The following is a 26,438-nucleotide window of genomic DNA, read 5'->3' as shown; positions in this document are numbered from 1 at the left end:
CTGCCTCAGCATGGCTTGATGAGTGGTGCTATGTCTGTGCCCCGGGATTCGAACCCGCGAAACCCTGGACCATTGAAGCAGAGTGCATGAACTTAACCACTCGGCCGTGGGGCTGGACCTGGGGAAGTTTCTCAGTTTCTTCATCTGTAAAGTGAGGATAATAATAGTACCCATCTCAGAGTTGTGAAGACCAAATTAGTAATATCTGTAGCTCTTGGAACTGTGCCTGGCACATCATACATCCTATTTAAGCCTTTGCTGCCAATATTGTTTTGTTGGGTGGGATCTTATTTCTTTGGCTTTTAGAAATATATGCAGTATGCAAATAGTTACTGTCTCAGATCCTTACATGACACAAGCACGGCCTTAGAGGAGGGTGCAGTCTGTAAGATTGTTTTGGAAATTGAGAAGATACATCTGAGGCAGATAGTGCTGGGCACATTGCTAAATCAGTAATATGATACAGCCATCTCTTGGGCACTGTGACCTTCTGGCTGCCGTTTAGCCCTGACACTCCTCTAGGTTGTTTTGGCCAGCTCAACATTTTTGCTTTGCTTTTTTGGGCTTCCTCCCCACACAGCTCCCCAAATTCCTTGGCTTGGCACACTATAGTCCCTGTATTTCTTACTTAACAACTTTAAATTAACAAATTGTTAATTTAAGTCAAATGCACTGATTTAAATTTTTGCAAATACAATGTTCTGTGATTTTTTAATACCTTATGTCATTTGATATTCAGTATAAATCTGCAAGATGGTGAAGGAGTCCTCACTGAGCAAGTCCAGTTGTACTGAGAGATTAGGTGACCTGCCTGATGTCACAAAGCAATTAAGTAATTTGGCTGGAACTTGAACTCAAGCCACCTGACCGCAGGGCCAATGTTCTGTAATACTATATTTCTTTCTTGACATACTGTCATGTTTTAAGATAATCCTTTGTTCCATCTTTCCTAATTATTTGATGATATTTTTAAGGATTTCTAAATGATACATAAAGATAACATGCTCCCTCTTTTAAATTTAATAGTTAGTAAAATTTATCTGATTCCTTTTCTCCTATACCAGTTGCATTTTGTAGTCTTTTATCCCCATCATCAGAAGAGAATGAAATGAAATCTGAAATCTAAATATTTTACCTGATTAAATCCTAAATTTCTTACATGAATATTTTCTGAAAAGCTTTTCATGTTCCGTTCTTATATTTACCTTAAAATATTGCAACAAGGTAGATTTCCCCCGTACTGCGTAGCTCATTTCAACATTAGTGTCAGACTTAAATTAAATCTTAGCATTAGAACATCTTTACATTTGTACTTTTCCTTTTTTCCCTCTGCCTTTGTCCTCTTCCAGGTCTGTTTCTAATTGTTTTTCTCCTCTGTTCTCAACAATCTCTGGTCCTAAGAAAGAACGTACCTTGAGCTGTAGGGACTGCCACACTCCATTTTGTGAAGTGTATTTTTCTACTTAATTTCTTTTATATTCCTTATATATGTATATTGGCTCTCTCACATAATTTTAAAAATTAAATTGTTACTTTCAGCATATATGAATTCATACTTGGTTGCTCTTTTAGTATTTCCGATAGTGTAAATCACTTCTATTGGTGAGAATATAAATTAGTTAAGCCTCAACTTTTTTTTTCATATAAGTAGCTGCGTAATATATAATGAACTCTGAATGTATCAATATATTGTTGATTTGCTCATTGTCAAATCTAAAATCTGATTTCCTTGGCAGATATGTAGACTTGTGATAGGCATTTGGCATTTTATGTTTTGGGCAGCGCAACTTTAAATCTACATAAACTTCTCTGCCTTTTGCCTCTGCTGTGTTCATAGATTCCAGGAGGCCTTCGTGTATGGACCTCAAGCGTTGGAGGTAGCAGACTTTTCAGCAGAAGGTAAAGCAGAGTGTTGCCTTCTGGTGTCATTGTGTGTGTGTGCTGGGGTGGGTATGTGACAGGTGAGAGCTTTTCACAGATGTCATCATAAACTAATTTATAATGATGCGTTAAATAATTCACTTTCACAAAATTTAAAACCAAGTTAATACATGTATAATTTTATTCAGTATTAAAATCTATAAAAAAATAGAAATTTTAGTTAGAACTAAAGCCTCTAAATTTCTCTCTCTCTGCTGTTAACTAAAGAGCAAGAATGATTAAGGAAAGAGAGCATTAGTGTAAAGTGTAGTATATACTCTTTCTCAGACCTAGCTTCACTATGATTTCTTCCTGGGAAGTTGTCTAAGTCATTATTCATATGTTCTGTTCTTCCATGCTGCTCTTTTTACTGAAATATTGCTTCACAATAAATGGGGAGGCAGCCTAGCCCATGACTCATGACTGGAGGATAGACGTTCTTGGGATAGGTCCCATGTGCCAAAAATGTTAGCTTCCAATATGCTAATTACCTCTCTCTTCAGAACTTGCTAATATGCTCTTCTCTCAAGTTAGTTCTTGTTTCAGTAGAGAAGCAAACACATCCCACATACTTGTAAAATATGTTTTTATAGAGACCTTCTTAATGAGTTACTTTTTAAGAAAATAATGTGATTTTTTTTTTTGCTGGGTGATGCTTCTTGATGTTTTTTAAAAATAGAGATATTTTGCCATTTATGTGCCGGATACTATAGACATTACTTCTGTCAATTTATGAAACCATTTATGAACTTTCTTCAGATGATACTTGAATAGAAGGGTTTTTTTTCTTTATTTTTTAAAGATCTAGTGCGGCTAACAATGTTGTGCTCTTAGACATAAAGTTAATAACGTGGCTAATTTTAAATAGAGTCCGAATGGAAGTTAGAGGAGTGGTTTTCTTATGTCTTCCGGAAATTATATTGTTTTGATATTAAGTAAGTGGCTGCACATTATACCTTATATTTAGGATGTACACCTTATGTGAAGTTAAGGTGGTACATACTTAGTAAATTTCTACTCTGCCCACCACAGGATTACTTGGTTTTACAATCAACCTAGTTTCACTATTTCTTTCACTTTTCCTCCTATTCAGAGAAGCTGCATTTCTTAACTAGAGGAGATAGATAAGTTTCCAGCTATTTGTTGAGGTTGGCTACAATTTTACCTCTTAAGCCCTTTCTCTTCTCTTTTACATTTTTTGGTGGCCATTTGGGGGATATTTTCTATTTACCAATAATAGATTAGAAGTGATTTCTTGAAGGCCTTTTCATGCTTCATGTTCAGGCTGGTTGGCTGTTTTCACCACTGTTGAATTATGCAGTCTTACGTGTCTTTAGCTCATCTGACTGATAACACATTTTGTTACAAATTGAGACTCTCAATAGATTATCCTAAACATTAGTATAAAACATGTAAAGTACTGCTCATATCAAGGCATAGGAAGACACCTCCCCAGGTGCTCACCCCGCAACTTCCTTGAGAGAAATGTGATGAAATGGATGATTATAAAAGTATTTTTTCAAAAATAATTGCCTTTGTTTTTTCGAGCATTTCAGGTTTACAGAGAAATTGAGTGGAAAGTAAGGAGAGTTCCCATATACTCCCTTACCACCTCCCCACCCCACCTCCCTGTGATTAACATCTTGCTTTAGTGTGGTACATTCGCTACAATTGATGAACCAATATTGTTACATTATGGTTAACTAAAATGCGTAGTTTACCTTAAGCTTCACTCTTTGTGTTGTATATTCCGTGGGTTTGACAAACGGACAATGATGTGTATCTACCATTACATTATCACACAGAATACTTTTACCACCCTAAACATCCCCTGTGCTCCATCCATTCATCCCTGCCTCCCTACCTCTGAGCTCCTGGCAACCACTGATCTTCTGTCTCTATAGTTCTGAAATCTTTCCCAAAATGTCATAGTTGTAATCATACAGTATGTAACCTTTTTAGATTAGCTGCTTTCACCTAGTAATAAACATTTAAAGGGTTCCTCTATGCCTTTTCATGGCTTGATAGCTCATTTCTTTTTAGCACTAAATAACATTTTGTTGTTAGATGTATCACAGTTTATCCATTTACCATCTGAAAGATATCTTGGTTGCTTGCAAGTTTTAGCAGGTATGAATAAAGCTGCTATAAACATTCATGTGCAGATTTTTGTGTGGCCATAAGTTATCAATTCGTTTGGGTAAATACCAAAGAGTGCAATTGCTGGATAGTATTAGGTAAGAGTATGTTTAGTTTTGTAAGAAACTGCCAAACTGTCTTCCAAAGTGACTATACCCTTTTGCATTCCCACCAGCAATAAGTGAGCTTTCCTATTGCTCCACATCCTTGTTAGCATTTGGTGTTGTCACTGTTCTGGGCTTTAGCCATTCCAATAGGTGTGTAGTGGTATCTTGATGTTTTAATTTGCAACCCTCTAATGACGTATGAGGTTGAGCATCTTTTCATATGCTTATTTGTCATTTGCATATTTTCTTTGGTGAGGTGTCTGTTCAAATCTTTTGCCCATTTTTTAATTGGGTCATTTGTTCTGTTATTATTGAGCTTTACCAATATTAAATTGTATATTTTGGGTACCAGTCCTTTAACAAATAGTGTTTTGCAAATATTTTCTCCTAATCTGTGGCTTGTCTTTTTATTCTATTAAAAATGTCTCATGCAGAGCAGAAGTTTTTAATTTTAGTCAAGTCCAACTTACCAATTTTTCTTTAATCAATTGTGTTTTGATATTGTATCTAAAAGTCATCTCCAAACCTAAGGTCATCTAGATTTTCTCCTATGTTATCTTCTAGAAGTTTTATAGTTTTGCGTTTTACATTTAGATCTGTGTTCCATTTTTAAGATTTTATTTTTCCTTCTTCTCCCCAAAGCCCCCTGGTACATGGTTGTATATTTTTAGTTGTGGGTCCTTCTAGGTGTGGCATGTGGGATGCCACCTCAGTGTGGCTTGATGAGTGGTGCCATGTCCGTGCCCAGGATCAGAGCTGGTGAACCACTGGGCCGCTGAAGCGGAGCATGCAAACTTGGCCACGGGGCCAGCCCCGTGTGTTCCATTTTGAATTAATTTTTGTGAAGGGTGTAAGGTCTGTGTCTAGATTAATTCTTTTCACATGGATGTCCATTTGTTCTAGCACCATTTGTTGAAAGACTATTTTTTCTCCAGTGCTGTCCTTTGCTACTTTGTCAAAGATTAGTTGACTATATTTATGTGGATCTATTTCTGGACTCTCTATTCTGTTGCATTGATCTATTTGCCTGTTCTTTCATATTTCCCTGTTGATTGCTGTAGCTTTATAAAAAGTCTTGAAGTAAGGTAATGTCAGTTTTCTGTCTTTTTCTTCTCCTTCAATATTGTATTAGCTATTCTGTATCTTTTGCTTTTCCATATCAACTTGAGAGTCATTTTGCCAATGTCCACACAATAACTGGCTGGGATTTTGATTGGGATTGTGTTGAATCTGTAGCTTAAATTGGGAAAAACTGACATCTTGACGATATTGGGTCTTCTTAGCCATATACGTGGAATCTCTCTCCCTTTATTTAGATCTTTTTTGATTTCTTTCCTCAGTTTTGTAGTTTTCCTTGTATAGACCATGTACGTGTTTTGTTAGATTTATACTTAAGTATTTCATTTTTTTTGGTGCTGATGTAAATGTTATTGTGTTTTTAATTTCCAGTTCCAGCTTTTCATTGCTGGTATATAAGAAAGCAATTGGCTTTTGTATGTTAACCTTGTATCCTGCAACCTTACTATAATCGTTTATTTGTTCCAGTTTTTTTGTTGATTCTTTAGGATTTTAAAGACAATCATGTCATCTGTGAACAAACACAGTTTTATTTCTTTCTTAGCAGTCTGTCTACTTTTTCTTTTCTTTTTTTATTATGTTAGCCAGGACCTCCAGTATGATATTGAATAGGATTGGTGAAAGCAGATGTCCTTGCCTTTGTTCCTGATCTTAGTGGGGAAACCATCTAGTTTCTCTTCATGAAGTGTGATAATCTCGATTGATTATCCTAATCAGTAGTATAAAGGATATAACGTACTACTCATATCAGGTCATAGGAGGACTCCTTCCTCCTCCCCTCAGTCCCTTCCTCTCACCTAAATTTCTATGAGAAAGAGGATTAAATTGATGATTATAAAAATATTTTAAATGATGAGATTTGGGCAGTTTTTCATATACCTTATTTAGCAACTGTGCATATTACTTAGTTCCTCTCCTCTCTTGTGAACTTTCATAGGGCAAAGATTATACCTCAGTATGTTATAGCAACCTTTGTAGTGTCCAATATGCATGACATTAGACATAACTGTTTGTTGAATGAAAAACTTAATTCTAGACTCTTACTGTAAACTTCTGTCTTATAAGAAAAGGCAGATAACCAATAACATCAGTCCTCTAATTAATTAATCAATCCATCAAATATTTTATTGTGAGTTGCAAGGTATTATGGTAGCTACAAAGACACACATGATAATGATACCTCTTCTCAAGAGACTTATCCATGTAGGAAATGTTAATTTCAAATCTCATGTTCTATTTTTGCTGATATGTATTTGCCAAAAACTCTTATTCCTGTGTCCTTTCCTAAGCATTCTAATTGAAATGTCTATTCATGAAATTCTTTCATATTCTTTTTTTTCTTGTTTGAGGAAGATTAGCCCTGAGCTAACTACTGCCAATCCTCTACTTTTTGCTGAGGAAGACTGACCCTGAGCTAACATCCATGCCCATCTTCCTCTACTTTATATGTGGGACGCCTACCACAGCATGGCTTTTGCCAAGCGGTGCCACGTCCTCACCCGGGATCCGAACTGGCGAACCCCAGGCTGCCGAGAAGCTGAATGTGTGAACTTAACCGCTGCACCACTGGGCTGGCCCCTCTTTCATGTTCTTTAAAGAAAAGGTTACAATTTTGATGCAGGAACTAATATTTATTGAGCCTGTTGGTGCAAATAATCCATAATCAACTTATAAACCAAAATTGGGGTGAGTTTATTATATGAGCCAGTTTTGAGGACTATAGCCTGGGAGAAATAACCTTCATTAAGGCAGGAAGCACTCTGAAGAAGTGGGGCGTACAGACTGGTTATATACCATCTTGGAACAAGGAACATACATCACATATGACAGGAATATCCTCTTACTACAGTCATGAGATGCTTTGCTAGCACAGAAGGTCAGTGGTCACGAGATAAGCACAGTAGGTCAGTAATTAACCCTTAGTTTTGGGGAAGAAATGCTTATCTTTAAAGAAATGCTGATATGGGGGGTGGGGGCACAAATCCCTATCTTAAAGGGCCTCATTCTTGGCTTTGGGGCACTGTAAATGTTAAAAGCAGATGTACAATGGATACTCAACAGGCCACATCAGGCCTTTCTAGAAAGACAGGGTCAGGCAGAGTTAGTTTTAAACCAAATGGCTTCCTTGTGTACTCCAATATATCTTAGTGCTTTTCATTTATTTATCAAACCTGTAGTGGGTGCTGGACGTTGTGCTAGATACTTTACATATGTGATCTCATTTTTCTTAGAACAACTGTGAAATGTTAGCAGTATTATTCCCAATTTACAGATGCAGAAACTGGTAAGAAGGCTATGAATAACTTATTGGCTGTGTGCCTTGGTGTAATAGGTGTATGATTCCGTACCCTGAGCTCTTTACATCACACACTACGGAAAAGTTACCATCAAAATGGTATATGAGGAATGTCATGTGTATAGTACAGAGGTGTGCTTAGTGAATACAGGGAAGAGAGCTTTGACTTCAGGCTGGAGTGTTCACAGAATTTCTGGAAAGCTTGACCTTGTTTGATGGATAGGAAGAATAAGGCAAAAGAAAGATCAAGGAGCTCGGTCAGTGTGGAAAAGACTGAGGGTGAAAAACAGCAAGTATTTTGTGATTTGACAGTATAATATAAAAATATAATAAAAATTTCTACTGTACCAGTAAAATGCAATACAACAAATTTTACCTTTTATTTTAAACAAGAACTCCTCTCTTCCACTTTCCTCTTAAAATAATTTCTCCTAGATTTGCTTATTAAGTGTTGAGTATAAGAGTGGATCACAGGACCCATTGCATAACTCCCACATCATCAGTCATGGAGCTCATCTTTGTCTGGGTTAGAGCAATCAGTGCAGCAAGTACAGAGGAAGCAAAAGCCTGGGGAAAGGGGCCAGCCCCATGGCCAATTGGTTAGGTTCATGCCCTCTGCTTCGGCGGCCCAGGGTTTTGCTGGCTTGGATCGTAGGCGCAGACCTGGCACTGCTCATCAAGCCATGCTGAGGTGGTGTCCCACATAGCACAACTAGAAGGACCTATAACTAGAATATACAACTATGTACTGGGGGGCTTTGGGGAGAAGAAGGAGGAAAAAAAAATGACGAATGGCAACAGATGTTAGCTCAGGTGGCCAATCTTTAAAAAAATTTAAAAAAAAAGCTTGGGGAAAAATGGAAGATCAAAGGAATCCTAAGAAAAGGATTTTCCTAAAATCAAGTATATTGTATTTATCCCTTCCCCATATTGCAGTTGGTAAAGTACCTCATAAGTAGTCATTCATATGCTAAAAGCTGAGGAGTTGCAAAGGCCTATAAGGAGGCGTCATTGCTTTCAGTGAACTTAGTGTTTGGTTGGGAAGACCAAAGTATAATAATTGGAACCCACTTAGCAGTGTTAATTAAGCACCAAATTATGAAGTATACATTGTTAATACTGTGGGATTCTTTTCCTTAAATGATGTTCTTCAGAGTTCTGTTTCCTCTGCTATTCTCATGATTTCAATTTCTAAATACTTTCATGTCTCCATCTCTAGAGCACCTCTCCCTTCTAAGTTATAGGGTCATCCAATGCCTTTTGGACATCTTGACATTTAGACCACACCGCAGTCCTCTCAACTTCAACTTATCTAAAACTTCCCCAGTTTGTTCTTTTTCACTCAGTGAATGGCACCACTATCATCCGCTTGTCCAAACCAGAGACTGAGAACCATTTTTGCTTTTCTTTCTCTTGTTTCTTAACCACATGTTCTATTGATACTGTTTCCTAATGTAGGGGAGGAAGACATTTCCTCTACTTATCCTGGGTTCTTCTGGCTGGACTACGAATTAAATTGACATGAGACAGAATAACAGGAGAAAATCAAGCAAAGCCTTATAACATGTATACATGGGAGAGACCCAGAAAAACTGAGTAACTCACCAAAATGGCAGAGGTTGTCATCTTAAATACCCTCCCCAGCTAAAGGCAAAGGAGGGTGTTGGCAGTGGGGGGCGTCAGTTATGTGAGATTACCAGAAAAGCACAGTAAACAAGAGCAAGATAATTATGCAGATTTAACTTCTTGCCTTCTGCATTGATAAGAGTTTCTAGAGATAAAGTCATCCCCCCTTCTTCCTGGTACAGAGAGGGAGACATCTTTACAGATGGAGATTTCCCTTAAAAATGTAAATGTCTCTTACAAAGGGTAACTTCTACTTTTGAGTTTCTCTCATGTCTGCAGTTTTTAAAAGTAACCAGTCCAAAATAATCCTCATGCCAAAGAGACATATCTTTGGGTGGCCAATTCCAATCCCCTACACTAATTATCTTTCAGATCCATCCATTTCTTTTTATTCCCTCTGCCACCATCCTAATTTAGACTGTAGTCATCTCTTACTTAAATTACTTCAGAGACCTCTTAACTAGTCTCCCTATGCCTTCTTCACCTCCAAACTGTTCACAAAAACACAGATTGCTTAAAATCCTTTTTTTCTTAGGGTGAAATCCAGTTTCTTTCATGTGGCTTACCTCTTCTGCTTGACCTGGCCCTGGCTCCTCCTTCTTCAGCTTTAACTTGCTTTTGCCTATTCTAGACTAGCCCCACTGGACTTCAAATGCGTCATGGTCTTTTGCCTTTGAACCTTGAGACATGCTATTCCCTTTTTCCAGAAGGGGAATAAGAAGAAATGCTGCAGTGATTAAACGCACAGTAGACTCTGGAGCCAGACTTCCTAGATACATGTGAATCCTGGATCTGCCACTTAACTAGCTATGTGACCTAGAGTAAGTTACTTAACTTCTCTGCTTTCAGTGTCCTCCTCGGAGGACATGGTAATGGGACCTCTGGGGATGGTAATAATACCTGCTTCACAGCATGTTGTGGGGATTAAAAGAGTTAATATAGTTGAAACTCTTAGAATGGTGCCTACCTTGTACTAGGAGCTATGTAAATGTAGCTATTATTATAACTCTTTATAAATGTGTTGTGGTACTGGGTGGTATTAATTTTTATGTTTTAAAGATAATGGTAAAAAATACTGTTTTTCTCTCATAAGTTATGAGTTGATTGGCTCATTCCTATTGGTACTTACCTTTGGTCTCAGATAGGCAGCAGCTTTATTTTCCTAACTTCTTGTTTTTCAGCTTTTTAGTGACTAGAATTTGATCTTAGGCTGACATTCTTATGAAATGGATCATTTGACAACATTAGGTTTACCTGAATTTTTATACAGAGTGAATCAGATCAACCTATATGGAAACTTTTAAAAGAAAATTAATTCTTAGTAGCTAATGGCTGACTTTTTGCTTTATGATTGATGTGCCATGTTGATTAAAGTTTCAAGTAAAGTCTTTTAAAGGAATTCACTTTTTTCCTTCTAGTTTATTTCAAAGATTGTGGATTATAATGGTTCAAATGGTTTGGGTTCCAGCAAGGATGCTTACTATATTAGGAAATAGACTCTCTGAAAGGAAGAACTCTTTTCTCTCTCTATTCACAACTCTACTTACACTCCACACTTCCCAAAACACTTCTGACACCAAGATATGTGGGTTTTTTCCCATACTGACCAGTTTTCTGACACCACTTGGGTATCCTACAATTTAACTCAATTTTGACAGTAACTGCTCAGAGTTGGTACAGACCCCACAGGTTAAGGGCTCAGTCTCATAGACTGCCCCCTACTTCAGACGTCAATCACATGTGGTGGGTCCCTAAATTACCCACAACTTCTGTTTGACCTGCTACAAATCGGAGGTTCCTATGACACCCCCATGTTACTGCCCAAGAGGGAGGTCATCTGCCCATCGCAAGACATGCCAATAGTCAAGAAGCAAAGGGTAGGAGAGAAAGGTTTCTATTGTAGCTTGCTAGCGAGGGGGAAGATGGCTGACTAATGTCTGAAAGAACCATCTTACAGAACTAAGACTACAGGCCAGTCATATAGGTGGCTGGTCTCCAGGTGGGGGAGGCATCTGGTCGCTGGGTTGGGGCAGACATAGTTTCTGATAGTCTTTTGTTTTACTGGATATGCATCAGAGATCAGAGCAATGCCCTTTACCCTGATCTTTCAGTTTTCATTGATGATGGCTGTCAGCATAGACTTTCTGCCGGGGGGTCAGCACACTCCTAAGGAAATCAAAAGAACAAAGTTATCAACTTATAGCAGCTAGGAGGGACCATAAAATCCACAGAGCATGTCTGGGTTAGTTATTCAGAGGTCATTCAAAGTTACAGTATGGTTTCTTTTCTACAATATGGCTTCCCTGTGTCAACCTTGTGTTGAGCTGGTATCATCCTTAGGCTCAATTATTTGCTAGAATGGCTCAAAAAACTCAGGAAAAGTTTACTTACTACATTACTGGTTTATTACAAAGGATGTGTTAAAGGATACAAATGAACAGCCAGATGAAGAATACATAGGGCTAGGTCTATGTCCGGAAGGGTCCTGAGCGCAGGAGCTTTTGTCCTGATTGAGTTTTGGGGTGTGCTTCCCTCCCTGCAAGTGGATGTGTTCTAGTTCACCAACCCAGCAGCTCTCGGAACTCTACACTTTAGGCATTTTTATGGAGGCTTCATTATGTAAGCATGATTGGTTAAATTGTTGACCATTGGTGATTAATTCAACCTCCAGCCCCACTTTGGGGATGGGGGTGGCTGAAAGTTCTAATCACCTGGTTTGTTCCCCTGGCAACCAGCCCTCATCCAGTCGTTAGCTAGGGACTTTCCAAAAATCTCCTCATTAACATAAACTCAGATGTGGTTGAAAGGGGCTTTTTATGAATAACAAAACAGCTTCTTTCACTTTTATCCTGGAGCTATTCCACGACCAAACCCAAATATCATAATAAAGATGTTCCTATGCTCTAATCATTTAAGAAATTATAAGGGTTTTAAGAGCTGTGACCCAGGAACCCTGGAGGAAGACCAAAATATATATTTCTTATATCACAATATCACTTTCTCTGTTATCAAAGTAATTAAGATCAGCTAGGAAAAATATGCAAAACCTAAATTTTATCAGACAATGATTCCTCAGTGGTCTAGGTTTGGTAGACCCTTCAGTAGTATGGTGAAAAGCATGTATATTTAAATTTTAAGTGTTGATTTTGACAACTTGAATATTAATTTCTTTTGAGTATTTGTTTTTCACTGATACTTATGAGTTGAGATGATTTCATGAAGACTGAAATCTGAAAATGTACCTAAGGAGCAGATTGTTGATCCAGTTTTGTCTGATCTGACAGTGCTAGATTTGAGAATGACAAAACATTTATATTTTTCTCCTTCCTTCCTAAAAGGAGATGGTTGCTTTCTGGTGAATTTTTGGATATGATTACTTTTCCAATAAAATATTGGTATTTGATTATTACTGTCATTTTAGTTTTATTTTCCAGAATACTTTATTTATTTATTTATTTATTTATTTTTGAGGAAGATTAGCCCTGAGCTAACTACTGCCAATCCTCCTCTTTGTGCTGAGGAAGACTGGCCCTGAGCTAACATCTATGCCCATCTTCCTCTACTTTATATGTGGGACACCTATCACAGCGTGGCTTTTGCCAAGCTGTGCCATGTCCATACCCAGGATTCGAACTGGCAAACCCTGTGCCACCGAGAAGTGGGACGTGCGAACTTAACTGCTGCGCCACCAGACCAGCCCCCAGAATACTTTATTTTTATCTTTAGAATATACATTTTTAAAAGAAAATTTTCCAGATTTTCTATTCTGCAAATATTTAAGTTGATCAAGACTAATAAACAGATTTATTTCAATGCAACAAATGTTTAGTTTCTACTATTTGCAAGGCACTTTGTTGGCTCCCAAGGAGTATACCGAAATGAGTAAGATAGTCAATTTCCTTCCTCATTTGGAGTTGGGGGAAAAAACCATGAGTCAATTATAAGTAATTGTAATAACAAAAGAGAGTATGGTACTGTAGGGGAGGAAGAGAGTTCCCCTACCCTCTCTAGGTCCTTCTGGCTTGGTTATGAATTAAATTCACAAGAGACAAAATAACAGGAGAAAATCAAACAAAGGTTTATAACATGTATACATGGGAGAGACCCAGGACAACTGAGTAACTCGCCAAAATGGCTCAGCTGCCGGCTTAAATATCATCTTCACCTAAAGACAAAGGAGGATGTTGGGGTAGTGGTTTAGGACTTCAAGGGGGTGGAAGGCAATTTACATGGAGATGGAAATGCAAATGGACCAACTACAGACAATGTGACCTGAGAGATACGTTTTACGTTACACTACAGTAATCCTTATGGTGTTAGCTCCTTCCTGGAACAGGCCTTTCTATTTTAGATTCTTTTAGGCAGTTGTGTGTGTGTGGGGGGGTGGTCAAAGTTTCTTTCAGAGTCTTTTGTTCTTAAAAATAATCAAGCCAGAGAGAGACATTTTGGGGTGGCCAATTCCGATCCCCCATAAGACCATCCTTGAGAGAGCTTTGAACCGAGTGCTTGCTCTACTGGTCCTGCTCTTGCAAAACACCAGCAGCTGTCAAATGTGATAAACTCTTTTCCATTCTCTCCTGTTTGCCTTGGCTTCTGTCTTTGATGCTTTTGCCCACCTACCTTTTGGCCCTGAGCTAATACTTGTTGCCAATCTTCTTTTTGCTTGAGGAAGATTGTCTCTGAGCTAACATCCATGCTAGTCTTCTATATTGTATGTGGGACACTGCCACAGCATGGCTTGATGAGTAGTGTGTAGGGTCTGCACCTGTGAACCCTTGGCCACTGAAGTGGAGTGTATGAACTTAACCATTATGCCACTGGGGCTATCCCACTCACCTACCTTTTAATGCCTGTGTTTTGGCTTTTGTATACAACTTTCTTATTGTTTTTCTGTTAACTCTCTAACTGATGCTTATTAGTTACTTCTCTCCTCAATTTTTTTTTTTTTGCTGCAGAGCCCACTTTTTTTGGTAAGGAAGATTGACCCTCAGCTAACATCTGTTGCCAATCTTCCTCTTTTTTTTTCCTCCCCCAAAGCCCCAGTACATAGTTGTCTAGTTTGTAAGTCATTCTACTTCTTCATGTGGGATGCCTCCACAACATGGCCTAATGAGCAGTACTAGGTTGGCACCCAGGATCCGAACTGGTGAACCCTGGTCTCCCAAAGTGGAGTGTGCGACTTAACCACTGGGCCACAGGGCCGGCGTCTCAATTTTTTTTTAAATTAAATTTTGTAAAAGCAGAAAAGTTCAAACTCTAGAACAATGAATGCCCACATGCCCTCCACCTAGATTTAACTACTGTTACCATTTTTCTATATTTGCTTTATCTCTCACTCTGTATATATATAAATGTGTTTTTTGTTGTCATTGAACCATTTGAAATTAAGTTGCCAGTGTCATGACCTGCCACCCCAAAATACATGACCCTATGTCTCCTAAGAATAAGGGTATTCTCCTGCATAGCAACAATACCATTTTCCTATATTGAAGATAATCAATAAAATAAAAGTTAAAAAATTAAATAACCATCATAAAATTATATCATGTAATATCTAGTCTATATTCAAATTTCTGCAGGTGTCCTACACATAAACTTTTATAGCTGTTTTCTATTTGAACCACAGTCTAGTCAAGGTTTTCATGCACAGTATTTGGTTGTTTTATTTCTTGAGTAGACTCTCTACGCTCTTTTTTTTTCCTTTTTAGGATCCAGGCCAATTTTCTTGTAGAGTGTCTCACATCTACATTTGCATATTATCAAGGACTTTTAAAAGTTTCTCCTTCTGCAGCATATTGAAGGGTGGCATTTACTAGAGAAGGGCTTTCCAACCCCCGTGGCATGGGTGCTGTGAATGGGTTATGGGTCCTATTATCAATCCTCTGAGTTCTTTGGCCAGCAGTGAGGTTTGGGGCAGTGGAAGCCTGTGGGTCCCTCACCACTGCCCGTGAACGCTGTCAGTTTTTTCTCGTATACAGTACAAATATTCACATTAGGTAGATGCCATGATGTGAAAGAGCACTGGCCACCGTCTTCAGCTCTTTTTTTCTTCTGTGGTCTTTCTCTTTGCGATCACATTTACTTCTTTGGTTTTAACAGCTGCCTATATAGTGATGTTTTCTTTTCTAAATTCTACTTTCTAACTTCCATTTATTTCCTATTGTTCATCTTCTTCTGGCTATCCATTAGCCACTTTAAAATCAACATATTCAAGTGAATTTATTCTGTACCTGCAAACTTGTTCATTGTCAGTATCGTTCTTTTTGGTGGGGGTGGTATGTGGAAAGGGTAATGTAAATTGCCTTAATTTCATGGAGGCCACATGCTGGCCAGAAACCTCAGTCGTCTTCGTTTTCCTCTTTAGCTATCGGCTTAGCTCTCTTTTATATGCATGTACACACATGTACATACACATTTATTCATCAAATATTTTTTTAATGCCTGCAATACATTTGGCCACAATAGCTAAGCCTGTCTCTGGAGTGCCTCTTGAATACATTCCCTCTATTCTTATTATATTTACTCTAATTTTGGTCCTCATCAACCCTTTTCAGAACTTTTACAATGGTCTCCCTACCTCTGGTTTTAAATCCTCTGATCCATCCTGCGTACTATTTGCTTATTGAGAATACCTGTTTGATCATATGTTTCTCTTGCTTGGAAACCTCTGATGGCTTCCCATTATAAGGAAAAATGCCAGCTTTTTAGCATACCATACAAGATTATGCTAATTCCATCTTCTTTGCTCTTTTCATGTGTTACTTCATCTTGTGTTCTAGCTGTATTTGTCTTCTGCTAATTTTTTGAATATAGCGTGAATTTTTTTATTGTTAAGATTCATTTATTTCATTCATTTATTCAATAAATTTATCGAGTGCCTACCAGTTCCTATTTAAAAAAAAGTTCTTTTATTGAGGTTATCTCGGTTTATAACATTGTGTACATTTCTGGTGTATGAATACGGATTTTTTTTTTGAGGAAGATTAGCCCTGAGCTAACTGCTGCCAATCCTCCTCTTTTTGCTGAGGAAGATTGGCCCTGAGCTAACATCCGTGCCCATCTTCCTCTACTTTCTTTATATGTGGGATGCCTACCGCAGCATGGCATGCCAAGTGGTGCCATGTCCACACCTGGGATCCAAACTGGCAAACCCTGGGCCGCTGAAGCGGAATGTGCGCACTTAACTGCTGCACCACCAGGCTGGCCCATATGGTATGGATTTTAATCTTCAGGCTTTGTCCATATGTTTCTGGTGTCCATAAGGCCCCACCCCCTCTTCTTTGCTTAATGAAATCTTGCTCATCTCTCATCCACTGGGATATTCCCTTTGAAAATTATTTACCTGATAGCCCTTTCTATCTACTCCGTCCATCAGACCAAACCCTTCTTTCCATTCTTTATCTGATGTACTTTGCGAAGACATCTGTTATAGTGCTTATCAGATTGTGTCCATTGCTTGTGTGTCTCTGTGTAAAGGTTCACAAGGGAAAGGATCATCTTGTTCTTCCTACTCTTCCTAGAGCCCAGCACGATGCCTGGCACACAGCACCTGCTTAGTAAAATATTTCTGAAAGGAATGTCTGGTATTACTTGTTATTTCATCTTCTGTAGCAAGTAAGCCTGACTTGAGATTCATGAATTCTCAAAGGAAGATAGTGTTTTATATAAAAAATTGGTTTACACTAAATATTTGCTAATGATTACTTTCTGTGTAATACAGTCCTGAATTGTTTGTTTTAAACAATACTTTTGATGCCTGAAATCTTAAAGCATTACTGCAGATATCTTTCTTTTAGTTAAAATCACTTCTGAGCAATAAGAATTTGCCATAATAAGAGTTTCTGAAATTTTATCATTTTAGAGCCTGTAATATAGTAAATGTTTATCTGAACTGGAATTTTAAATGAAAGAAATAGTGTAAAACGAAGATTGTTTTTTAGAGAAAGAGATATATTAATCAGTTTTTAAGAAAAGAGACTAAATAAAGGCAGTCTTTTTCTTTTTTTTTTAAAGATTTAATTTTTCCTTTTTCTCCCAAAGCCCCCAGGTACATAGTTGTGTATTTTTTTTTGTTTCGGGTCCTTCTAGTTGTGTCATGTGAGACACCGCCCCAGCATGGCCCAACGAGTGGTGCCATGTCCACGCCTAGGATTCGAACCAGTGAAACCTTGGGCCGCTGAAGCAGAGTGCGTGAACCCAACCACTCGGCCATGGGGCCGGCCCCTAAAGGCAGTCTTTTTCAAGAACGAAGACAGAAAGATAAACTCTTGTCAGATTTCCATGTTGCAAGGGAGACTACTGAGAAAGAGAGACTATTACTGTATTTTAGTGATAGAGAATGAGTAGATGAAATATTTGATAGATGAAAGCATAAAGAAGTTGCTAGTATTTGACGTTGTTTATTAATAAGGAGAATACAAAATAATAACAGTATCTTGTGTTAGAAGATTTTTAATATTTCAGAATTATTTTAAAGGACCATTATCATTTAAGCCAAAAAAATTCCTGATAATTAAAAATGTTATGGAGATGAACTGCTTAACACAAATGAAATGATATGATGTCTGGATTTTGTTCCAAAATAATCAAGAAAAGGGGAGGCAGTGGAAATAAGACTGTCCATGTGTTGGTAATTGTTGAAGCTGTGTGATAGATACATAGATATCACTCTCATTTATTTTATGTTTTTGTTTCATTTTTGGAAAATTTCATGATAAAAAATTAAAAAATATATGGTATTAGATAATAAAGAGTTCCCAAATAAGGAATCATGACTACTAGGCTGGCTGAATATTGAGTTCATGATAGTGAATAATTCAGAATAATACCAATGTAAAACTAAATGACCTTTTTGGGTTTTTGTTTTTCCAAATTTTTATTCCATATTGTTTTTTTCTTATTTTTCTGTGTGACGTGGAAACCTTTTAATCTGCTTAGCCAAATCATCAAATATTAAAGGAAAGGGATGTAACATTGATTTATGCTAGCATTCTTCTTGAAGAAAAAAATCATTGGCTAGATTCAGGTGTCATATTGTTTGAAGAATGTCTTATTGGTGACACGTAGTTATAAAAACTGGTAATACTGTAGCATCTTGGATACTATATTTCTGATGATTTCATTATTTCATTCTACTCTTAAGGTTTGGAAAAGAATGCTTAAAGGATGAATTCATAGAATTGTCTGTCTTCTTAAGGGATGTGAGAGAGAAGTGTTCAGAAATTGTTCTGTCTTTCGTCTTTTCCTCTCTCTCTCTTTGTCTCCCTCCCTTCTTTTCTTCTTGCCTTAAATTCTTTCCTGGACACCAAAAAGTCGTTTTGTCTATGTGCTACTTCTTTCAAGCCAATATCACATCTGTAGGCTCAAGTCCTTTCAGTCTGAAAGTACTATGGTAGGCCCTCAGGAAACATCTTTCGAACATTTCCTTTTTGAACTTCTCAGATATTTTTAATTTTGGTTGGAGTTTCTTTCAATCTAAAAGAATCATTTATGAACTAAAGAAACTTTTGAGATCTGACCCAACTCCTGTTCTCAATGGTTTCATCTTTCCCATCAACCAGCTCAGAGCTTCAGACTTGTCTGTCATTCAGCCTTCTTAATCTTCATTATTTATTCATTTGGCCCTACCAATTTCTGTTTTAAAATGACTGTCACAAGTGTTCCTTCTTTTCTTCAGTCCTACTGTTACCACTCTGTTATGGAGAATGTTGAGCTTGAAATTGGCAGATTTCATCTCAGCTCTGCTTCCAGCTGCTGGCCTAGCTTCTTCATCGTTAAAATGAGGAGGTTGTAACAGGGTTATCTTAAGGCCCTTGAGGAGATAACATTCTCTTATACTAATCTAGCTTCTCACCTTCTCACACTTACATTGCAGTGACCTCCTAATTGTTTTTCACGTCTCTCATCTCAGTCCTTCCTAAGAAGATTAATCTTCACATGTAACTTTCATTGCCTTTAGAAAAAAGTTTTATATTTCCTGGTCTCCATTTATTCATGTCATCTTTTCTCTGATTAATGGTGTTATCATTCGCACAATTAGACAAAGTGGAAACTTCATCATCTTCAGAGTCTTCCTTTCCTTCGCCTGCAGAGTCAAATTGGTTACTAAATTCTGTCAGTTCTGACTTAGAAATGTCTTTTGAATCCAGATTTGTTCTCCTCTGCCACTAATTCTAGCCCATTCTAATCTGGTCCTTCATCTCCTCTTATTTGGCCGTTTGACGCAACCTGCCCAATGTTTGCTCTGCCACCAGTTTGTTGTTACCACAGTTATCTTTCTGAGCAAAGATCTGTTAATGTACCATCTCAGTTCTAAAAACCTTTCCTTCTACTCTGTTTATATATGAAGCACAAGCTTCTTTGCAGAACTAACATGGTCCCTTCCCTTTGCTTTTCTAACCTCATCTCTTGCCCCTTGTCATCATGCCCCCAGCTTCCAGCCATATCGAATACCAGCAATTTCCTGAATGTGCCTCTGGTATTTTTCTCATGCCATACTTCTGCCTGGAATTCTCTGACCCTCATCACTTCTTTGCCTGAGGAGCCCCTCCTTTAAAGGCAACAACTACTACAAAGTACAAAGTTACTACAAAGTAACTACTCGTGTAGTTACTCTCCTTAAAGCTCTGAAAGAAATACTAGTCTCATGCTCTCTGTACCTATTATGCATGCTACTTGGATATAGAGGGAATCATATCAGAGTTATTTGTTTATATTTGCCGCTTGCCCAGAATCTCTTTCCAGGTGGATTGTGAACTCTGTGCTATCTAGGGTAGCCAGTCTCTAATGTGTTCATCCTCAGAGTTTGGCTCAGTGTTGGGACATAAAATAGTTACTGAGTAGTTTGATGTTTATGTAAAATAAAATAATAAGCCTCTTCGGTTTTCCTTAGAAACAAAAATGGATTTTAACCCTATTAGTCTGAAGACTAAAATGTTTCCCTCAGCTTGCTTGAGCTTGAATTCCCTCAGCTTTTCTTAAAAGATCCTTCTAAATTTTTTGTCTTTCATAGATCCTTGGGGCCAAAGATGGCCAAGGGCTGATCTGGACACCTATTAATATTATTTATAGGAGCCAAGAAGCCTTGGGCCTGTCTAATTATGATTACAACAAATGGGGTTTGGGCCAGACCTTACCTATACAGGCTCTATGCACCTGTACTTGTGCATGCAGGATGCTGAATGGTGCTTCACCTTGCTAAAAGTGATTTGAAGCTGGGCACAAATTTGAACATTATTGAAAGATGTAAGACTGTTTTTTTCATTAAACCAGTTCCTAATATTTCATTCAAGAGATATTCCTCCTGAACTTTCTTCTTTAGGCTTGAAAAATTCCTCCTGGAATTACCTTTAAGTTCTACCAGTGAACCTGGTTTTCTGCCTGGGACAGAGCTTTCATTTTAAGGCAATGATTTCTAGAATTTGCACAAATATATGCTTCTTATTTTTTCTGCTATCTATAGAATTACTTGCGTCAGGAGTTTTCCAGAACATCGTATCTCAGGTGGAAAACATAATAGACTCACAGTCTCTGCCAAGTGTATTTTTCTATTTTGTTGTTATATAATGTTCCTCTTGAACAATTGTTTTTCTTTGTGACTGCTGAGTGAAGCCTGCATGGTTTTGATACACATTATAGACATATAGGAGAAATGTCTTTAAATTGAAAAAAAATTCTATATTAAACATATCCATATTTATACTTCAAATATATGTATTTTTAATTCTGGTTTTATTTAGTAAACTCTTCTGCTTGTTCTCAATATGCAATTTTCAATATGCTCTGACCTTAGTAACTAATATGTACTAAAATTTAGAAAGCAGTTTCCCTGAAGCTTTAGAATTGCTTTGTCTGTCTTTATTATAGTAAATAATAAACTATTTTTATTTAGAAATAAAAGTAATTTAGAAATAAAATAGTTTTAAGGAAGACCTAAACTGCCTCTAAAAGCCAGGCTATCATAGCAGTGTAGGCCAGGTTCACCTGCTTTTCAGCCTTGTCACGTAAAACAAATTAGATCTTTACAATGCTTAATATTATGTGTGCCTGAGACATATACGCTGTGGGGTATGAATTGTCACTACCACTTGGAGGGACTCTGGGAGAGGGACACTCACACGGTTTGAGAGCGATAAAGCTTCCCTGCCCGTGTGCTAGTCATTGAAATATTTGTGGATGTCATGGGAAAGGGCACATCTTTAGTTTTCATAACTAAGGTATTGGCATCTGACCAAAGATTGGCACTGACATAGTACAGTGGTGAAAGTCCCATATGTCCTCTGGGATTCTGCCACTTCTTCATACGGTGAACCTCAGAGGTGCCACATCATCACTTATCATCAGACAGTTAATATACAAGAGAAATAAGAATGATGCTTTGATTCATTTTTAATGTAAAAGCTGCAAATAGATCTTAAGTTTGCAGATCTTTGAGTATTTTATTAATTTAGCAGATGGAAGTTATATTTAAACTTATTAAGTGAAATAACTACTGGGTTTGTTCCTAGATCCTACCCATGGAATCCAGAGTAAGATGCCTATGCTTCAGTCTGTTCTGCTCAAGCTTTCAAATTCCTTTGACAGCCTGGATGTGAAATTCAAAAGTCATTAATGTGATGTGTTAATTTTGCACTTTTTGACTTACTGCAAAAATCTTATAGTTTCCATAGCAACTATAACCTATCCAGATTGTGTAATATTCTTTACAGTATTAAAAATAAAACTATGCAATTACATGAGCTTCTGGAGCACTTCATTTAGGGCAACTGGAGATTGAAATATTTCTGTCAAAAAAATTATTTCATATGAAAATTTTTCCAGAAAGCTTATATAATTTTGTTTTAAGAATTTTTAAAATTCAAATGCTTAGTAATAGATACCTGGTAGTTAATTATTAAATGTGTGAAATTTACATTGTAAGCATGTGTTAATCATCTCAGGCACAAGTGTTTCACATACATGCTCACATGTACTTTTAAGGTGGGGAGACATTTGGCTTTAATTACGTTCAGTCACCTACTCCTCGTACTTCTTAGTGGCTTCTGGGTGGTCTGAAAAAAGCCTCGTTTTAAGTTTAGAGGAAACAGGATAGAGAAAAAGGAAAAAATGATCATTTAAGCTTTCCCTATTTTTGACTTTGCTCTTTAAAACATGCCTAAGATATTACTTTGAAAATACTAAAGGTTGTTTCAGTAGGTGACTATTTTCAGAAGGTCAAATTGTTTTGGGTATTTCCTTTTTCTCTCTGTTTCTAATTTAAAAGACAATATAATATTAGCACTAAAGTTTGTTAACATAACTACCTACATCTTAACACAACTGTTTTTCATTTTTTATATCATCAACTTATGTCCAGATGTATGTATATTTTTATATGGTATAATCTGTATATTTTCTCACTAGTATATGGTAAACATTTTCCATATTTCTAATGACCTTCATGATTATCATTTTAATAATTGATATCCTGTTGACATATCTGGTGCATTTTCTGTTTGTCAAAGTGCTGCTTAATTATTTCCTGAATGCTGTGTATTGGAAGAAAAATGGATATAATTTTCAAACTAGTTATGGGAGAAAGTAACCTTAACTCACTTATTTGCCTGTAACATAGATGATTGTGAAGATCTTCAAAAGGCATGGAAAATGACATCCTTAGGTACTATCATTTGACAAAACCATCATGACATGGTGATACCTTGCTGAGGCTCTAATATAATCAAAGACAAAACTCTGAGGGATGGATTATACTCCTCTTATCAGAACAACTCGAAATATGAACCACATTTGTGACACTGAGCTGGCACCTTGGTGTGGCTAGTTCTGGTGTCAGTACCCTGAGGATACTGTGTTGCCCTAGCCACTCATCTGATACATTACTGTTTTTATGGACTCTTTCGCTATTATTGAGCTACTGTCTTCTCTTGGTTAAGCACCCTGATAAGTACTGAGGTTTCCTAGAATTCCTAATCCTGCATCCATTATTTGGGAAATTCAATGTGATGACTGGGTTTTTCCTAGAGTTCTTGAAAATGAGATGTTGGTGTCTTGAAGTCTTTCCAAGACTTTTGTTTGAGGTCTTGGGGCTTTTGAGTGTCCCCTGTCGTAGGTGAGAACTAGGGTGTCCCAGTGGGTTGACATTCTTCTATAGCTCCTGCCTCCTATTAAGTGCTTCTTTTATTATGAAATTACTTTAAATGAATGTAGGAGTTTACATCTGTCATTTATTTTTGTAGTTAATGTTTATAACAGAATGCTTTTGTAGATTCCAGATAATTAAGACAGGAGTAGAGTTATCTTGCAAGATGCTTAAGTTTATATTTATGCTTGTTTTCTTTTTGAAACTAATGCTGTGTTTAGTATCCTGTTCTGTTTTAATTTCAAATTTTGTGTTTTGGCTCTGTCTGATGTTTTCATTGTGACAGGAATTTCTTTTGGGATGTCATATTTCTGTGGTTGAAATATTATTAGAAATAATAAACAGTGCATGCATAGTGAGACTATTTACATATCACTGAGACACTAGTGCATTTTCATTGTTTTTGTAGTTATAATTTTGAATATGAAAGTAATGTGTAGGAAAAAATAATTTTTTTTTGTTCATGTGCAGAAAAGATGAAAAGGAGTATGCATTGAAGCAAATTGAAGGCACAGGAATATCCATGTCGGCTTGTAGAGAGATTGCAGTAAGTGGATATTAATATGTTATTTATTTTGTTGTTGATACTGGATAATGACTGACATTAATATAAAATAGTTTCATTAATGTACATGATGCATGGTTATTTGGAAGATGTTAATTAGTTTAAGGATATTTCATGTAAGACAAGAAAAGTTGCATAAACTTTTTAATTACTTGAAAGTCATCTTTGAACATTCTCTTAATGTTTAGGATTTATAAGCTGAGGAATACTGAACTAAATGATGATTTAATTAATTTAAATTAATGATTTAATTAATGTCTATTTTTCCTATAATTTTAGGACTGATATATGTCTTTATAGAGAAAGGAGTGATACTGTTAGATATTATGCATATTAAATATTTTTTCTGAAATACATGTTTCAGTGTTAGATTTTACTAGTTGTTAGAAAAATAAGACCATAATAATACTACCTTAAAAATAGATCATTCCCTTTTTTTGTCTTTATATGACACACTTGTGGATTTAAGAGAAGATTGTCCCGGGCTGACCCTGCAGCATAGTGGTTAAGTTCGGTGCACTCCACTTCACTGGCCAGGGTTTTTAGGTTTGAATCCTGGGTGTGCACCTACACCACTTGTCAGCCATGCTGTGGTGGCGACCCACATATAAAGTGGAGGAAGATTAGCACAGACGTTAGCTTGGGGCTAATCTTCCTCATGCAAAAAAAGAGGAAGATTGGCAACAGATCTTAATTCAGGGCTGAACGTCCTTAGCCAAAAAAAAAAAAAGGAAAGAAAGGATTGTCCATAAGAATACCTAACATTTACTGAGTATATGCTAGGTACAAGGCTTACTAAATGCTTTCAAGTATTAATTAATTTAATTTTCACAACAATCATATGAAATAAGTGCTTTTAATATCCCCATTTTACAGATCAGTAAACAGGCAAAACCATAATTATGTCTTAGAAGGCTTACTGTTATATTACCTTATTTTAGTTCTTCAGTTTCTTACTTTAGTTCTTTAGTTTCTAATTGGGACTTTATTATGAAATCACGTCTCATAGGGATTTCTGTCTTTAAATTGTTAAATATTTATATCATCCATTTCCTTTACATATTTCTAATTTGGTAACCATTATATGTATTGTCTACAGTTCCATGTTTCTGCTTCACTCATGTGGAAGCACTCCATCATCACTCTTTAGTCGGAAAAAGGGTGGTGCAAAGAACATGAGGCAGGAAATCTGCAGACCTGAGTGTTTGAGTGCTAAATTAGCTATGAGTCCCAGTTTGCTTATTTGTGAAATAAGGGCACTATAAGATCCCTTCTAGTCATAAATTCTTTTATTTCAGAATGAGAGCTTCTCACTAGAGTGTGCACACTTTGAGGGGTGGAGACCTTGTCTTTTTATCCCCTGTTCCTAGCATAGTGCTTGGCATATAGCAGGTGCCCCATAAATGTTTGTTGAGTAAATAAGTGAATAAACGGACAAAAAAAAATTCTACTAGCAGTAGCATGATCCTAAGTTTGCTTTAGAATATAAATTTATCTAAGAAATTTCAATTTGGCAGTTTTCCATTAATTATAAAGCAGTATTTGTAGCACCCTACCAGAATAAACATTTGATAAGTCATTTTTAACTCCCTAAATTCTTAAATGTTATCTCAACCAGTATGAGTATCATTGTTGTGCAATATTTTAGAGTACCATAATTTAGTATAACATTAGTTCACCTTCCATGAGTTAATTGGGTAAATAGCTGAAATTTAAGGTGTTGATTATTAGGAAGTGAAAACCCTGTTGGAGGTGTCCTTTCAGAAACAGAGACTTCTATCTGCTAAGGAATCCATGGATTCTAATTTCTCCACATCCTTGTCAGCACTTGGTTATCTCTTGTCTTTTGATAAAAGCCATTCTAACAGTTATGAGGTGATATTTCATTGTGGTTTTGATTTGCTTTCCTTGATGATTAGTGATGTTGAGCAACTTTTCATGTAACTGTTGCCCATTTCTATGTCTTCTTTGGAAAAATGTCTATTCAGTTCCTCTGCCCATTTTTTAATTGGATTATTATTATTTTTTGCTATTGAGTTGTATGAATTCTTGATGTATTTTAGATATTTACTCTTTATCAGATATATGGCTTGCGAATATTTTCTCTCAGTAGGTTGCCTTTTCATTTTGTTGATTGTCTCTTTTGCTGTGCAGAAGCTGGAAAAGCTTAACTCTTAAAGTCATTCACAGTTTTCATAGTTTTATTGAGAGTTTACTTAATAGAACTTTAGAAAGCATGCAGAGTTTGTAGATTGAATAGTATTTTATCGCTACCCAAGCAATTTAGCCTCCAACATGATAGGGATTTTGACACAAGTTCAGCATGGATGTTATTGCATAGTGGCTAAGCATCTTTGTCATAAGCACTCTAACACAGTTTTATAATTATTGCTTTATGCAGTTGTCTTTTAAATCATACAGAAGAAAAAAAGAGTCATGATAAAAATATGTTTATGCTGTCTTTACTCTTTCACTGTGTTGTTACCTTTCCCAGTGCTCTTTACTTTTTGTGTGGATTTGAGTTACTCTCTATAGTTCTTTCATTTTAACTGAAGGTCTACCCTTAGTATT

The 26,438-nt window shown here is 36.8% G+C and overlaps 1 protein-coding gene across 5 annotated transcripts in view; it reads left to right on the top strand.

Annotated features, from left to right (window-relative positions):
* The window catches only part of CDK19 (cyclin dependent kinase 19), a 162,136-nt gene that overhangs the window by 28,381 nt on the left and 107,317 nt on the right, over positions 1-26,438 (top strand). For 2 of the 5 annotated variants that reach the window (XM_014866193.3, XM_070496141.1), the window contains exon 2: positions 23,774-23,849. The exons of 1 other annotated variant lie outside the window; for it this stretch is intronic. In XM_014866193.3, the coding sequence (XP_014721679.1) occupies positions 23,774-23,849 (76 nt within the window). Of the gene's footprint in view, positions 1-1,837; positions 1,900-9,872; positions 9,987-23,773; positions 23,850-26,438 lie in introns of all 5 variants that reach the window. 2 more of the 5 variants (XM_070496143.1, XM_014866195.3) reach the window with 2 other exon arrangements.

Source organism: Equus asinus, chromosome 24, assembly GCF_041296235.1.
Source record: "Equus asinus isolate D_3611 breed Donkey chromosome 24, EquAss-T2T_v2, whole genome shotgun sequence".
Classification (NCBI taxonomy): domain Eukaryota; kingdom Metazoa; phylum Chordata; class Mammalia; order Perissodactyla; family Equidae; genus Equus; species Equus asinus.
The sequence above is the reverse complement of the archived record's forward strand: the minus strand, read 5'-3'. Positions and strand labels throughout refer to the sequence as shown.